The sequence below is a fragment of the Plasmodium reichenowi genome, chromosome 14 (assembly GCF_001601855.1).
Source record: "Plasmodium reichenowi strain SY57 chromosome 14, whole genome shotgun sequence".
Taxonomy (NCBI): Eukaryota; Apicomplexa; class Aconoidasida; order Haemosporida; family Plasmodiidae; genus Plasmodium; species Plasmodium reichenowi.
In genome coordinates this window covers 1373567-1391588 of record NC_033659.1, presented here as the reverse complement: position 1 = coordinate 1391588, position 18022 = coordinate 1373567, and the positions used below count along the sequence as shown (strand labels likewise).

General features: G+C 23.0%; 4 protein-coding genes across 4 annotated transcripts; 2 read left to right on the top strand and 2 right to left on the bottom strand.

Annotated features, from left to right (window-relative positions):
* Positions 1 to 233: 233 nt before the first annotated feature.
* PRSY57_1434600 (NAD(P)H-dependent glutamate synthase, putative) lies at positions 234 to 9554 on the top strand (the record flags this gene model as incomplete). The annotated part of the gene is made up of 1 exon (XM_012909945.2): positions 234 to 9554. The coding sequence occupies one exon, from the start codon at positions 234 to 236 to the stop codon at positions 9552 to 9554; it is 9321 nt and encodes a 3106-aa protein (XP_012765399.2).
* Positions 9555 to 10505: 951 nt separating this feature from the next.
* PRSY57_1434500 (hypothetical protein) lies at positions 10506 to 12051 on the bottom strand (the record flags this gene model as incomplete). The annotated part of the gene is made up of 4 exons (XM_012909944.1): positions 10506 to 11237; positions 11377 to 11558; positions 11724 to 11799; positions 11962 to 12051. 4 exons carry the CDS (start codon positions 12049 to 12051, stop codon positions 10506 to 10508), a joined length of 1080 nt encoding a protein of 359 aa, XP_012765398.1.
* Positions 12052 to 14362: 2311 nt separating this feature from the next.
* PRSY57_1434400 (ribonuclease H2 subunit B, putative) lies at positions 14363 to 15448 on the top strand (the record flags this gene model as incomplete). The annotated part of the gene is made up of 1 exon (XM_012909943.2): positions 14363 to 15448. The coding sequence occupies one exon, from the start codon at positions 14363 to 14365 to the stop codon at positions 15446 to 15448; it is 1086 nt and encodes a 361-aa protein (XP_012765397.2).
* A 635-nt stretch (positions 15449 to 16083) lies between these two features.
* Positions 16084 to 17376, bottom strand: PRSY57_1434300 (cytochrome c oxidase assembly protein, putative; the record flags this gene model as incomplete). The annotated part of the gene is made up of 1 exon (XM_012909942.1): positions 16084 to 17376. The coding sequence occupies one exon, from the start codon at positions 17374 to 17376 to the stop codon at positions 16084 to 16086; it is 1293 nt and encodes a 430-aa protein (XP_012765396.1).
* Positions 17377 to 18022: the final 646 nt, after the last annotated feature.

Genomic DNA, 18022 nt, shown 5'->3' with positions numbered 1-18022 from the left:
TACACATTTTCTACATTTGTTATTATTAACAATTTAATTAATTCAAATTAACTTCTGTATATATATTTATAAATTTGTATGTTTCTATCATTTCTCCATATTATATAAATATAAATATATATATATATATATATATTTTTTTTTTTTATGTTTTAATTTTTTCTCATTATAGTTTCCTATTCTTATATATAATAATTAATTAAAAAAAAAAAAAAAAAAAAATTATATATTCAATGGGGAAAGAAAATATAGATAATAAAGGACTTTATGATGGTAGGAATGAAAAGGATGCTTGTGGTGTGGGTGTAGTAGCTGATATTAATGGGAAGTTTTCTAGAAATGTGATACAGAAAGCTTTACAAATATTATTGCGGTTAAGTCATAGAGGTGGTGTACAAGGAAATAATGGAGATGGTGCTGGTATTTTAGTTGGAATACCACATGAATACTTTCAAATGTTAAGTGATACTTGTCAATTACCTTTTTTATTACCAGAAAAAGGAGAATATGCTGTTGCTCAAATATTTTTACCACAGAATGAAGAAAGAAGACTTTTTTTATACCATGAAATTGAGAAGGAAGTATATAATCATGGATTAGTCGTATTAGGATGGAGATCTCCTATACCTGTTCGACGTGATGTTATTAGTTGTAGTGTTAAAAAAAGTGAACCTTTCATTGCTCAAATGTTTGTTTGTAAAAGATCAGTTTTTAAAAATTATGATGATTTCAATATATATCCATTTTCAGATATAAATTTTACAGATGATAGTAATCTGAAATTAAATGAATTACCAGATGATATTGAATTATTATCATTCTTTATAAGAAAAAAATTAGTTAGACATAATGATATGTATTTCTGTAGTTTTTCATCTAGAACTATTGTATATAAAGGACTATTAACACCATCACAAATATATTTATATTTCGAAGATTTATTAAGTGAAAATTTTACATCCTATTTAGCTATGGTACATGTACGTTTTTCAACTAACACATCACCTACATGGTATGCTGCTCATCCTTTTAGAAGAATATGCCACAATGGAGAAATAAATACGATCAGTGTTAATTCTATTTTATTTCAAGAACGTATGGAATCAGCAAAAACTCCTGCATGTTTCAAATCAGTATCCATAAAAGATCTAAGACCAATAAATGAAGAAAATTATATCATATATGATAATGATGATGAAATAATACAAAAAAGAGATACTTTTGAAGATATTATGTTAACACAAAATAGATTGAAAAAAAAGTCTAGAAGAAATTTACTTTTAAAATTGAAGAAGGATTATACTTATAATAGTTCAGCTATTCATTATAATATTAAAAGAGAATATATGAATTCTGATATTAATAGTAATTCAGAATTTTTAAGTAATGTAAATGATGACTCCAAAAGTTCCTCTGATGTAGATAAAATAAGTGAAGAAAATTTAATGAACCATTTGAAAGAAAAAAATAATAAAGCTTTTAGAAAGTCTATGAAAAATCAAATTAAACATGGAGAATCACAAAAAACCAAAGGCGCTATTAGTTATCCATCTGATTCTTCTATATTTGATAATGCAATCGATTTTCTTACTATGACAGGTAGGGAAATTGAACATGCAGTCATGATGTTAATGCCTAGAGCATATCAAAAAGATCCAAATATAAGTCCATTAGAAAAAGCTTTTTATGAATATCATACCTGTATTATGGAACCATGGGATGGACCAGCTTTAATTATATTTACAGATGGATATAAAGTAGGTGCTTCATTAGATAGAAATGGGTTAAGGCCAGCAAGATATAGTATTACTAATTATGGATTGTTTGTTTTATCTAGCGAAACCGGAGTAGTTGATTTATCATATGACAAAATTGTTCATAAGGGTTCGGTTTATCCTGGTAAAGTTGTACTAGTAGATTTTAAGGAAAAAAAATTTTTAAGACATGAAGAAGTATTGAGTAAGTTTTTAAGAGAAAGACCATATAAAAAATGGATAGATCATTATTCTATACATATGGATAATATAATTAGACCAGTAACAAATATGGAGAATATTCGTATGAATGCATATAAGTATGGTGCTATATTGAATAAAGACAATTATTATCATAACAATAATACAAATATAAACAACAGCAACAACAACAATAATAATAATAATAATAATATTAATATTAAAAATAATAGTAGTACTCTTAGTATTAGTAATAATAAAACATGTTTAAATGATATAGATTATTATTATGATGAATCATTAATTAAAAAATTAAAAGCATTTGGATATACATATGATGCTTTTAATATGATCATATCACCAATGGTTAAACATGCAGCTGATGGATTAGGTTCAATGGGGAATGATACAGCCTTTCCATTTTTAAGTTATTTGCATCGTAATTTATTATATTATTTTCAGCAAACATTTGCACAAGTTACCAATCCTGCTATAGATCCTATTAGAGAAGAGAATATTATGTCTCTAATGAGTAATCTAGGAAAAGAAGGAGATTTGTTACAATATAGTCATGTTAATTGTCATCGTATATTTATAAATGGCCCTATATTAAATGAAGCTTTATATAATATGTTACTTCAATTACCTGATTTTCCACATATTATTATTGATATGACGATAGATTTGGATAAATTACAATCCATGATGATTAACGTAAATAGTAATTATTCACCTAATAAAGATGGTGACCCTAGTCAAAGCATTCACAACAATATTGTTAGTAATAGGAATTCTGAAGATCCTTCAAAATTGGATGTGTGTAAAACAAAACAAGCAAAAGAGGAACATACTAAGAAAAAGCATATATCATCTAAATATTTAATTAAATTTATTGATAGCGTTAATTCTAAAGCTGAAAATGCTATAAAAAAAGGATGTCAATTAATCATTTTATCACATAATAATGTTAATGAAAAGAGGGTGCCCATATTTTCTATATTAATTGTAGGTGCATTACATAAATATTTATTAAGTAAAAATTTAAGAACAAAATGTTCATTAATTGTTAAAGCTGGAGACTGTTTTGAGATTCATCATTTGGCTGTTCTTTTATCTTTTGGTGCTGATTGTATTTATCCATATATATTATATGAGAGTTTACAGTTCATTAAATTTGCTGATAATGAAGCAAGGTTAAGTAATAACCAGATGATAAGTAATTATAGACATGCAGCTAATTATGGTATATTAAAAATAATGTCTAAAAATGGAATATCTACATTACCAAGTTATAAAGGTTGTGGTTTAATGCAACCCTTGGGAATATCAGATGAAATATTAAAAAAATGTTTTATAAATGTATGTGATTCAATAATTGGTGGAGTGACTTTTGAATTTGTTGAAAAAGAAATATTAAATATATTTTATCTTGCATATCCAAAGAGAATCTTAACACTGAATTTAAAAGATGCAAATGATGAATTAGATGATTATGGTGAATATCATTTTAGAAATATAGGCAAATCTCAACTACATATGAATCATCCTGAAACTATTAGTTTATTACAAAAAGCTACAAGAAGTGGTAATAAAGATACTTATAAAAAATATTCTGAATTACAGAATGAATTGATTAATCATTGTGAAATTAGAGGACAGTTAGAAATTAATTATAAAAAATGTCCATCATATAATAAAATAAAAAAGAAACATGAACCAATTAATATTCATTTAGTAGAACCAGTAAATAAAATATTATTAAGATTCTGTACCGGGGCTATGTCTTTTGGATCTTTATCAGAAGAAGCACATACTACTGTAGCTACTGCTATGAATAGTATGGGTTTAAAATCAAATACCGGAGAAGGAGGAGAAGCAGAAGAAAGAATAAAAACAGCTAATAATGAAATAAATACAAATTCTGCCGTAAAACAAATTGCTTCAGCTCGATTTGGTGTTACTGCATATAGTTTAGTAAATGCACAAGAATTGCAAATAAAAGTAGCACAAGGATCCAAACCAGGAGAAGGTGGAGAATTACCAGGTTATAAGGTAAGTTCTAAAATAGCTTCTATTCGTAGAAGTACTCCAGGAGTTGGTTTAATATCTCCTCCACCACATCATGATATGTATTCTATTGAAGACGTAGGCCAATTGGTATATGATTTGAAAAATATAAATAAAGAAGCAAAAATATCAGTGAAACTTGTATCGAAGTTAGGTATTGGTGTTATAACATCAGGGGTGGTTAAAGGAAATTGCGAACAAATTTTAATAAGTGGAACATCGGGTGGTACAGGTGCTTCTAAATGGACTTCAATTAAGCATGCAGGTTTACCATGGGAAATTGGTTTAGCAGAAGCTCATCAAACCTTATGTAAATCGAAACTACGAAAAAGAGTTATTTTACAAATTGATGGACAACTAAAAACTGGAAGAGATGTGATTTTAGGAGCATTATTAGGTGCTGAATCATTTAGTTTTTCTACTCAACCATTAATATCATTAGGTTGTATTATGATGAGGAAATGTCATTTGAATATTTGTCCTGTTGGTATATGTACACAAGATCCTGAATTAAGGAAAAAATTTGCTGGAAAACCTGAATACATTGTTAATTTCTTTTTTATGTTAGCTGAGGAAGTTCGAGAATATTTGGCTAGTATGGGATTCCGAAAATTTTCTCAAATTATAGGTAGATCTGATTTGTTAAAAAAAAAAGATCATTTGAAATATGATGAAAAAAGGAAACTCTTGGATTTTTCGAAACTTTTATTTCCTGGATGGAAATATTATGCAGAGGATGAAATGAAAGATGATCAGAATAAAAGATATAAAAATATATCAAATAAAAAAAAGAAATATAATACAAATTCTTTGTACTCTGCTTCAAAGCATAAAAAAAATACCAAAGCTGGTCTACATTCGATTAAAAAAAAAATGAAGAATAAAAAACACGTCTTAATAAATGAAAGTTTTAATACTATTAAAAACTATAAAATTAATTCGAAAGAAGCGCATACTATAGAAAGGGTTAATGGACAAAATGAATATTTCATAAATGTAGAATGTGATGAAGCAGATGCGGAAAATGAAAGTGATCAGAACGACAATAATGAGCAAGAACAAACGGATAAGAGTGATGTAGAGGAAAATATAGATAATGATGAAAATGAAGATATGGATCAAATTGATGACATAGATGAAGAAAACGACGAATATTATAATAATGATAATGATGATAGTGATGATAGTGATGATAGTGATGATAGTGATGGTAATGATGATAGTGATGATAGTGATGATAATGATGTTAATGATGGTAATGATGATAGTGATGATAATGATGATTATGATGATTATGAAGATGAGGTAGATGATTATGATGATGTAGATGATGTACATAATGCATATAATGCAGATGATGTAGATAATGTAAATTGTGGAAACGATAATCATACTAACCATAATTATGATGATAATAATAATGTTAAAGATGAATATCCAAATAATAATGACAAGAAAGGACAAAAGAGTAAAGAGAAGAAAAAAAAAAAAAAAAAAAGTATGAATAGGAACATAATATATAAATATCAATATAAAGAAAAGGGTTCTTATAATATAAATAAGAACAACCATAATAATAATATTAATAAAAAGAATACTAAGAAAATAAAGAAAAAAATTCATTTAAAAAAGAAAAAAGTAAAACCAATTCCTATATTTTGTTGTGAAACTCAAAATCATAAATTATCTGATGTAATTGATAGAGAATTAATCAGGAGATCAAAAATTGCCTTATTAAATTGTACACCTGTAAATATTAAAATGCCTATTAAAAATACAGATAGAGCGGTTGGTGCCATGTTAAGTTATCATATAATACAAAAATATGGAGAAGAAGGATTACCAATTGATACCATAAATGTGAAATTTCGAGGTACAGGTGGATTGTCATTTGGTGTATTTTTAACGAATGGAGTAAATTTTGAATTAGAAGGAGATGCAAATGATTTTGTAGGTAAAGGTTTATCAGGTGGTATAATATCAGTACATTTTCCAAAAAACGCTTTATTTATAAACGAATGTCAAAAAAATGTTATAGCTGGAAATTCTGTTCTATATGGAGCTACAAAAGGAAGAGCATTTTTTGCTGGAAGAGCAGGTGAAAGATTTGCTGTTCGAAATTCAGGAGCAATTGCTGTTGTAGAAGGTGTTGGTAGTCATGGTTGTGAATATATGACAAAAGGTATAGTAGTAGTGTTAGGTGAAATTGGTTGTAATTTTGCTGCTGGAATGAGTGGAGGTATAGCATATGTATTAGATATAAATGAGAAAAATGTAAATCATCAAATGGTTGATTTGAAAGTTTGTAAGACTATGGATGAAAAAATGACTTTAGAAAAATTATTACATGAACATTATGAAAGAACTAATTCATATACTGCGAAAATGTTATTACAAAATTTTGATGAAAATTTACAACGTTTTACTAAAATTATACCTAGAGATATTAAAAGAGTTTTAACCGAAGCTTGTATTGAATTTGTTAAAACAGGTAATGAAGAAGCAGCTGCTATTTTAGATGATTGGGCTTCCTTATTAAAAAGTGTAGATCAACCAGAACATATGTATAAAAAAGCTATGCAATTCTTTACAACTATTACTGATGATATATCAGGATTATCCAAATCTTTAGCATTAAGAAGTGTAGATGGATTAATTATTTATGATATATTACAAGAACAACATAGTCGAAATTTATTAAGTATAAAAAATTCGTCCAATGATTTTAATAGTTTAAATAATGAAGAACAAAATATTAAGAAAAAAAAATTTTTCGATTTTGAAAGATTTATACATAATCTAGAACTCTGCAGAAGTAATAATAGAAAATGGAGACGATTCTCTGAAATTCCTTTCAAATGTAATGCCTTTTCAGATTTTAAAAATACCTTTCCTGAAAAATTAGATGATAAATCAAAAGAAATGATAAAAAAATATATTCTTAATGAACAATATTTATTAGATTTACATTTGAAATCATTAAATTCAAATAAGTTTATTGAAAAATTGATTATTAGAGAAACAGATGATTATATTCATATGGATCAAAAACAACTAAGTCCAAATATCTACACCTTAAAAAAATATTTATATCCAACGGATAATTATGATGTTTCTAATATTTCGAATTCTATGAAAGCCTATAATAAAATTAATGGGGTACACTTAATGAACAAGCAAAATGAAAATAATGAATATGTAGAAGTGTCTAATTCATGTGATTTTTCGGGGTATAAATTGGGTGCAAGAGGAAAAACAGCTAATATGGTAAATATTCAAAAGGATGAAAATGACATACGTATTGCAAATAATACGAAAAATATAAGTAATACAAATGATATGAATAATATGAACAATGTAAACAGTGTAAACAATGTAAACAGTGTAAACAATGTAAACAATGTGAACAATATGAACAATATGAACAATATGAACAATATGAACAATATGAACAATATGAACAATACCATTAGTAACATACATATAAATAAAGATGATAATAATGATATTAATGGTGATGATACAAACAACACTGTCATTTCTGAAGTTACCAATACTACGTATGTTAACAAATCATCAAATTATTCACAATCTCAATATGCTAAAACAAGTGGTGATGGTAAAATAAAGAAATATAGTGTAGACACCGAAATTAGTGATATGACTAGGGTTTCATCAGATTATGGAAATGCTTCAAGCATCAGTTCTACGAAACCTTTTTTAGTTGCTAATCCAAATAAAGTTACAGGATTTAAAGAATATGAAAGATTATCTCATCCACTTAAAGATATTAGTAGTAGAGTATTAGATTATTCCGAAATTATCGTACCTATAAACGTTAAAAGTAAACTACATAATCAATTATTAAAAACACAAGCTTCTAGATGTGTTGATTGTGGTACCCCAACTTGTCATTATCCTAATTCGAGTGGTGGTGGCTGTCCCTTAGGTAATAGAATTTTTGATTGGAACAATTTAGTATATGAAAATGAATGGAAGAAAGCACTAGAACGTTTATTAGATACCAATAATTTTCCAGAAATTACCGGTCGTGTTTGTCCAGCACCTTGTGAAGATGCATGTGTTTTAAGTATAAATGAGAAGGCTGTATCAATAAAATTTATTGAATTATCTATTATTGAATATGGATTCATTAAAAAATGGATACAACCAATGATACCAATTAGTCGTACTGGAAAAAAGGTGGCAATTGTGGGTTCAGGACCAGCGGGATTAACTGCAGCACAACAATTAAACAAGGCTGGGCATGAAGTAACTGTTTTTGAAAAGGATGAATATTTTGGAGGATTATTAATGAATGGAATACCAAATGTACGTTTAGATAAAAAAATTTTAGAGAGAAGATTAATATTAATGAAAAAAGAAGGAATTTTAATGAAAAATAATGTAAATGTAGGTGTAGATATAACATTATCTGATTTAGTAAAAGAATATGATGCTATACTTTTAGCTACTGGTTATAAAATTCCTAGAAAGTTAGATATTCCAGGTGCTAATTTAAATAATATTTATTTTGCTATGGATTTCTTAACATCATGTCAAATATCATTAACAAAATCAGATATGACAGACGATAATTATATAGATGTATCTGAAAAACATGTTATCATATTAGGTGGAGGAAAAACAGCAGTAGATTGCATCAGTTTAGCTATTCGTATGGGTGCGTCCAGTGTGTTACAATTTACACGACAAGAAATTCTTCCTATGAATACATCAGAATATTGGTGGCCAGGATTAAAAAATATTTTCAAAGTTGAATATTCACATGAGGAAGCTATCATTATACAAGGTAGAGATCCAAGAGAATTTTGTGTGAGGAGTTTGGAATTCATCCCATCTAATAAAGACCCTAAAAGAGTTTCTGGAATTAGAGCTATAAGAGTAAAATTAAAAAAAAACTCAAAAAGTGAAATGAAACAAAATAATAAAATGTTATATAATAATTATATGGATAATCATCGTAATAATTCATCCAAAATAGATTTAAAGAAACATCTATCTAAAACAAATAAATTAAAAAGTATTAAAAGTATTTCAAAAGGACCAACTCAAGAAACAACAACAGCAAGTTCTTATTCTTCTTCTTCTCCTGCAGAAAATGATATTATTCAGAATTACCAAATAATAAAGGATCATAATGAATATTTTGATATACCATTTACTGAAAGAATTTATAAAGCTGATGTAGTCATTTTAGCATTGGGATTTTCAAAAACAGATGATTCCATATGGGAAAATGATAATATAAAAATTGAACTTAATAATTATAATTGCATAAAAACAAACAATAGAATTTATCAAACTAATCATAAAAATATATTTGCATGTGGAGATTGTAGAATAGGACCTAGTACAGTAGTACAAGCAATTGCAGAAGGAAGAGATGTAGCTTCTAAAATAGATGAATATTTAACTAATTCGGTATCTATACTTCCTCCATGTAATACTTATTATTATTATCCTAAGAATTATAAGAATGTTCCCTTTGGTTCTTCTAACTGGGGATAATATAATCAACATTAAACATAAACATAAACACAAACATAAATATAAATAAATATATATATATATATATATATATATATATATATTTATTTATTTATTTATTCATTCATCTATGTAAAATATCTTATATAATTTATATTGAATAATTCAAACAATTTTTTTACCTTATAAATTCCAAAAAGGGAAAATCTTTTTTGAACATATATGCATATAACCAAAAACGTGTAAACCTATATACATATATTACTTTTCATTTTTATATACTTATTAATGTGTTATATTATTAACTTTGTAATACTTATTTTATAATTCAATCAACATATACAAAAAAACAAAAAAAAAATTAAAGTACAATATTTATTATATGACTAAAATTTCATGCTACCATTTATTTTGTAGAAAAATAAAATAAAATAAATAAATAAAAATATATATATTTTCAATTAATTTCTTGTAAAAATATAAACACATATATGATTTTGTTGTTCATAATTCGGTAAAAAGAAAATAATTTATACAAAATTTTGCTTTCTTATAAGTTAAATATTCTTTTATAATTTTTATATTATAACTATCTATATATGTATAATAACAATGTATTTGAAAAATGTTGATATATAATTAACTCATGTATAATAATAGTTACGAAAAAATAAAATGAAAACAAATTAAAATTAAATAAAAATAAACAAAAAGAAGAAGAAAACAACTACTTTATCTTCCTTTTTTTTCTTTTTTTAAATATAATTTAATGGATAAATTAAGAAAATAGAAATATAATTAACACAATATGGAAATTAAAAGAAAAATAAATAAATATATATATATATATATATATATATATGTATATAATTTTTTTTCTTGTTGTATTTAGAAAGAATAGAACAATTTCTATATAAATCATAATTCCAAATATGATCTCCACATTTATGATAATTCATACACACATATTTCTTATTTTACTAGGGTTCTATTTAAATATATATTTCTTTTTGATATATTTGTTTCTTTATTTTTTATATGAGGTAACCCTAAACTGTCTTTTGTACTCATAGATGACAAGTTGGTATATCCTTTTTTATTTATTTTTTTCTTTAAGTTAGATACTTGAGATTGAAATCTATTTTCATGTTCATTTAATAATTCTTGGATGATCAATTTTTTTTTGTTATTGTATTTTATTGGGTCTACATTTTCTATTAAGAAGGATCCATCTTCTTGAGGAATAATCATTTGAGGATAATTGGACTTTGTATATTTATAAATATTTTTACACTCTTGTTTAATTATTTTTTCTTGGTCTTCTCTGATATTTGTAATTTCATCATTTAATTTATCAATATAGCTATTTCTTGATTCAGATTTTTTCTTTTTTTCTTCTTTATCTTTTTCGTTGCTTAATATATTATTTTGTAATTGATTAACTAGAATATCATCTTTAGTATTTGATTCGTGAGTAGACGCATATATATTTGAATTGTTCTTATTCGATATATTATATGGATGGTTTTTATTTTGGTTAAATGTTTTCATATATCTATTAAGATTATTTGTTATATTATCATTAGTATTCATGTTATAATTATTATTATCTTTTTTTATTATGTCATTTAGTGATACTGATGGTTCTTCCAAGGGATTTTCATTATATCCTATATTTCCATTTTTTTTCATTACTTCATCATTCTGAAAATATAAATATATAAATATATATAATTATTTGATAATCAAAATAATTATATTATATATTTCTTTAATATGTTATAAAAAAAAAAATAAACATTATTATATATTTTATTTATTTATCAACATATCATATATATACCTCATTTTTCTTTTTCCTTTTTATATATTTTTTCCATTCCATTTCTGTTATCCCAATTTTTTCTGCAACATTAGCACATAATATATCTTCAGGATTTAATATTTTATAATTCCCTATCCACATTTTAGCTTTTCTTTTGTTAGGATAATAAACAAAAGTTCCTTGCACAGATGTCCCATCAACTAGAAAAAAAAAATATATATATATATATATATATATATTTATATACATAATATTTTCATACATAATGCTATCTTATATAATTTTATACAAATATAGGAATAAATATTCTTTTAACATTATATACTTTTTTTTTTCAAATTTTTCTTTTTAGATGATATATTTACTTGTGTTGTTATTATTTAATGCTTCAGTCATCATTTTATGAGGAAAATCCGGGTCTTCCAACATTTCAGGATCTCCCTAAGTATGGAAAACATTATATATATATATATATATATATATATATATATATATGTATATATATTTATGTATTTACCCCTGTTTATATTTAAATTAATACATTTATTTCTTAATTTTTTTTTTTTTTTTTGTTTATATTTATTTAATATTCTATGTCTATACCTCATATATAGTTCGGTAGTCCCCTATTTTTGTACTTAACTCATGTAACATGAGCGGCTTTTTTTTTTGTTCGCTTGTTATGTTTCCCATGTTATAAATTCCCTACAGGAAATATCTCTATATTATATTAAATCTTACTTAAAAATATATAATAAATATATTTTTTTATTTGAACAAAATTTAAAAGACACAAACAAACATATATTATAAATATAAAATATTTTCCTTATGTGTAAAGTATAATGTTATAATATAAATTTTTTTGTTTAATTTTACAATAGAGTAACATTACAATTAAAGTAACAAAAAAGAAAAAATAAAAAAGAAAAGAAGAAAGAAAACAATAAAATCAGACAAAAAAAAAAAAAAAAGAAAAAAAGAAATAAAAATAATAAAATGAATGTGTAATTCAAGAATATCTATATATTTTTCCACAAAATCATGACCATATCAAAAATATATAAAATTAAAGCCCTCAATAATATATATAAATAAATAAATAAATATATATATATATATATATATATATATATATAAGTTCTCTTATATATTAAATGTATTTTATTTTGTCTATATGTTAAATGATCATCTACTTATATACATAAAAAGAGCTATACAACCTTCTTATATAATGTTGATAGTGTTTTTATGCCTTGAAGTAATTTATCATTTTGTGAACTTACTTCAAACACTTATTTGTGTGCAGAACATATTTATATAATTTTACCATTTCAAATATATGTATAATACATCATATTATCCTCATTTCCAAATTGTTATTTTTCATATAAAGATTAATAAATAAAAACCTTTTTAACTTTATTATTATATGATCATACTGTGCATGTTAATGCAAATTTTATGTGTGTGCGGTTTTATGAGATTAAGATAAGATCCAAAGTGTATAGATTTATATATAATCATTCAATATAAAAAATACATATATATATATACATATATATGTATGTATTTTTATATCCACTGTACTGATTTCTTTTTTATATTTAATAATATCTACTAAAAACACCATATATAATAAAAAAAAATGTATACAGTTACATAAGTATTAAAAAGAAGACATTTTTAACATTACCTGTACAATACATGTAATATTCAACCTTTTTTTTTTTTTTTTTTTTTTAAATGTTACAATTTTTCCTGCACCGTTCATAATTTTTTTATTCTTATATAAAACAAAAAAAAAATTGAACAATATTAATATTGTGTCTTATATTAATAGATGATTCTTGTATATGCTTATTTTATTTAAGGTATGAATAATAGAAAAAAAAAAAAAATAGAGTATGACAGAATAATTTTATTGTTGAATTGTCATCTTAACGATAGAATGATTTATAAATTTAAATAATAAGAATTTATGTATATATCAAAAGTTCATATGAAAACAACAATTTTTTTCAACAAAACATGATTCTTTATTTATTTCTTTCTTCTTAAGTATCTTTCTCAATTTAAAATGAATTTTATAAGAAACTCCTTTTGTTATAAAGAAAATTATATATACACATAAATTATATATATATATATATATATATATATATATATATTATATATATTTTTACATATTGTACATAATATAAAACTTACATTATATGTGGTTTATATATTTTTTAACATAAATAACTTACCTATGTGTAATTCTAAACTTATTATACTTTAATATAGCCATTTGCATGTAAATATAAAAATAAATTCTATTTATTTGATCATATTTTTAAAAATTAAAAAGGAACACAATTATGTTTTTTTACACTCTTATTTTATACAAATGAATAAAAATATATAATATATATGTATATTTATTATAATTCAAAAAGAGACATGTGTTCTAAAATTTACAATTAGTAAAATATTTCCCCTATGTTATTTATACGTCTTTTTTTTTTTTTTTTTTATATTAATATATTTCTTATTCGTTATCTTTCCGTTAAGTTTTTTTTTAAGGGATAAATATATTTGTGACTCTCCTATGGTTTGTTATATTTCATATACGTTTTTATAATTAATTTCTTAATTAACTTTTTATTATAAATATATATATTTATACAAGTACATGCTTTTATATGTATACAATACAATTTATTCATATATATATTATATATATATATATATATATATAAGATTCGTACCTCCTAATGTTCACATGAATATATATAATATACATATATATTTTTTTTAAGATGTATGGCAAAATTCATAATGATATTATATAAAAAATAAAAAGGCATCATATAAATAATGACTTTAAAAAAAAAAAAAAAGCAAAAAAGATATTAACTAAATAATTATTTTTTATAACAAATAATATAATAGCATATTATATATATATATATATATATATATTTCCTGTTTTATAATATAAAGGAGAAAATATATTAAAATGAATGATGATAAAAATGTGTTTTTATTTCACCTGTTTTGCTCAAGCTTAAGTGAAATAAATGAAAAAACGGATGGCAAAGTTACTATTAAAAATTATTTCTTTATAAAATTACCAAGTATATCAGAACCTTCAAAAACTGTACTTTATCATTATAATGAGGAAACAAATGAATTATTTTTATTAGAAAGAAATTATTATAATCCCAAAATTGAAACAATACGTTATGAAAGTGAAAAAATTAATAAGAATTATATATCATTATTTCTAAATAATTATACTATAGAAAATGATTGTGGATATTACTGCTATCCAATAGATGCCCTATTTGTATTTATATCAATAATATATAATAATTATACACATAATACTTATACAAGCATAGAAGATTATTTAATATTTATTATAAAAGATAATATAAAATTGAGAAAAGATGTAACAAAAAATTTGTTATTAATTTTAAAAAATAATGTAAATAATATAAAGGAAAGATTGAAATATGTATGTGATGAATTACATGAAAATAATATTTATTATTACAAACCTAACATTAACAAAGTACGTAAATTTTATAATTTAAAGTGTATTATCTTATTCAATTATATAATAGAAAATAAAATTGTATTCCCAGACTATTCCCAATGTATAGAACAAGATCTATTAGACAAATATAAATCATATCAAAATAATAATAATAATAATAATAATCATATTTCTAGTACAAATTTTATCTATACATTAATGAAAGAAAATAAACGACAAATACATAAATATAATGAATACAAAAAATATGTAGATAATTATTTAATAGAATTTAATAAGAAACATTATAAATTCAATGCACATAATTTAAGAACATTCGTTTGGCAAATTATCAAAGGATTTATATGCATATCCCTTTGCGAACAAATTACACCTCAAGATATATCTGATAAATTAAAAAAAATGAAAGAAGAAGAAACTAATAAAAAAATAATACAACAAAATGAAACATTCGCAAAAGGTAAAAAACATCCTTTACAACAAACCCCAAGAAATCAACTCATGATAGATTCATTTTTTAAAAAGAAAGTCAAGCTGAAATGATACTGAATAAATAAATAATTATAAATATATATATATATATATATATATATATATATATATATATATATGTGTAGCTGCAAATGGACTAAACATATAATTATAATAGTTATATATTGTAATATATGAGGAAACAAAAAAAATAAAATTTTGTATATTCTTTTTAATAATTTGTTTCATAAATAAAAAAATGTATAAAAATATAAATTCCAATTTTTTTTTTTTTTTTTTTTTTTTTTTAATTCTTGAATTTTTTAATCTTTATAATAAAACTATTTATGAATGAAATATCATATCATACTAAGTTAAAAAAAAATATAAAAAAATTCTTAAATTTTTAATTAATTTTTATATAGAAAAATGAATATATAAATATATATTAAAAATATATATATATATATATATATATATATATATATATATTTGTATATATTCAAATATATTGACAAAATAGGAATAGTGGAATATTAAAAATTAATACTTTATAAGAAAAAAAAAAAATAGAAATATATTTCAAATGAAAATAGAACAATAAAAAATTAAATATATATAAAAAAGCATATTTAAAAATATTATATATATATATATATATTTGCGTGTGAACATAAATATATATTAATGTAATTATTCTCACGTGATTATTTAAACGTCTTTTTTATCAAATGTAGGAGGGTTGATAAAATACAGAAACCTCCAAATTGATGGACAAGAGCTACGTGGATAGGTACATGATGAACCAAGACATGTATACCTGTTATCAATTGAGTGGTTGTAATAAGTGGTAATAAGGAAAAGAGTCTTTTTGTCTTTTTACTTAAAGCTAATGATTTGGAATAGTAATATAATAAGAAACTGTTTAAAACAATTAAATAGCCAAGCATTCGATGATTAAATTGTACTATTGCAGTATTTTCAAATAATTGAGAATATTTTTTCTTTTTACTTTTAATAAAATTCATAACATCATCAGGAACAAATTTATCTATCATTTTTGGCCATGTATTATATGCATATCCTGCATCATTACCAGCAACAAATCCACCATACATAATATTAGATAAAACCAAAAGTGTAAAAGCAAGTATTCCAAATTTCATATTTTTTGTTACATTTCTTTTTTCATACATTTCATGCATTAATTCATTTCTTAAAAATTCTGGCCAAGTAGGTATTTGACTTTTTGCAAAAAGTTTTCTCATTTTTCCTAGTTCAATTAATGTTAAAGAATTAAGAAAAATATAACTATACATTGCTGATGCACAAAAAAGATGAAAAACCAATCTATATGGAGACACTCTTGGTGTTTTATTTTCTGTTGTAGGTTTATCAAATCCACTTTTTACCATCCACCAACCTACTACACCTTGAAATCCACCTAATAGGAATACAAATGATAACTTTTTTATCATATTTTTTTTTAAAGCATTTTTATATAAAAAAAAACTAGCACCACTTAAAAAAAATAGACCAATAGCACGTCCAAATGTTCTATGTAACCATTCATTAAAAAATATTTTCTTATATTCATCTAATGTCATATTATAATGTACCTCCTTATATTCAGGTGTATTTTTATATTTATCAAATTCTTTAATCCATGCTTCTTCATTTCTTGGGTATTTTATACCACGAAATTTCCAATGAGTTATCGATAAACCACTCTCTGTTAATCTTGTATATCCACCTATACTTATCATCCCTAATATTAATAAACTACATGTACTTAACCACATACCAACCTTTAATTCATATCCCTCTTTAACATAGTTCATACATTTTTCTGCCTTCTTTATAACATAAGATTCTTCCGATCTACTTAATTTGTTAAAGGTATTGAACCTTCTTTTATCTATATAGATTAACCTTTTCTTATACCCATGCTTTAATATATTACCTACAAATATATTAGGAAAAATCTTATTAAATCCCATAACAAAGAGGATTTTAACAATACACCCCAAGAAAAAATAAATAAAATGAATAATAAAATGTGTAAGAATATATATAAGAATATATACATATATTATATATAAATAGTTATATATTACATACAATTGGTGTGTACATATATATATATATATATATATATATATATATATATATATTTATACATATATTTTTTTTTTTTTTACAGAAAATTTTATCAATAATACTACTCCTTTTCAATATAACAATGTAAATACTTCTTTACTAGAAAAATATACTTTCAAAAAAAAAAAAAAAAAAAAGTTAATACTAGAAATACACATTTAGAAAATCTACAATTTTAAAATATTTATCATATCATTAAGCAAATAAATGTATCATATAATTAAATATTACATATTGACTTATTTTTATTTCTTTATTTTATTTTTTTATCGTTTTGTGTTTTTTTTTAATTTTTTATACATGTGTACTTTTTTTTATTGTATTCAACCGATACCATAGTATTTATGAACACCATATGTTATATATTTTAAATTATAAAACATTTCTTCATTTCCCCCCAAAAAAAAAAAAAAAAAAAAATTTTATATTTATAATACATAAATATATATATATATATATATATATTTAAAACAGTTTATATAATTG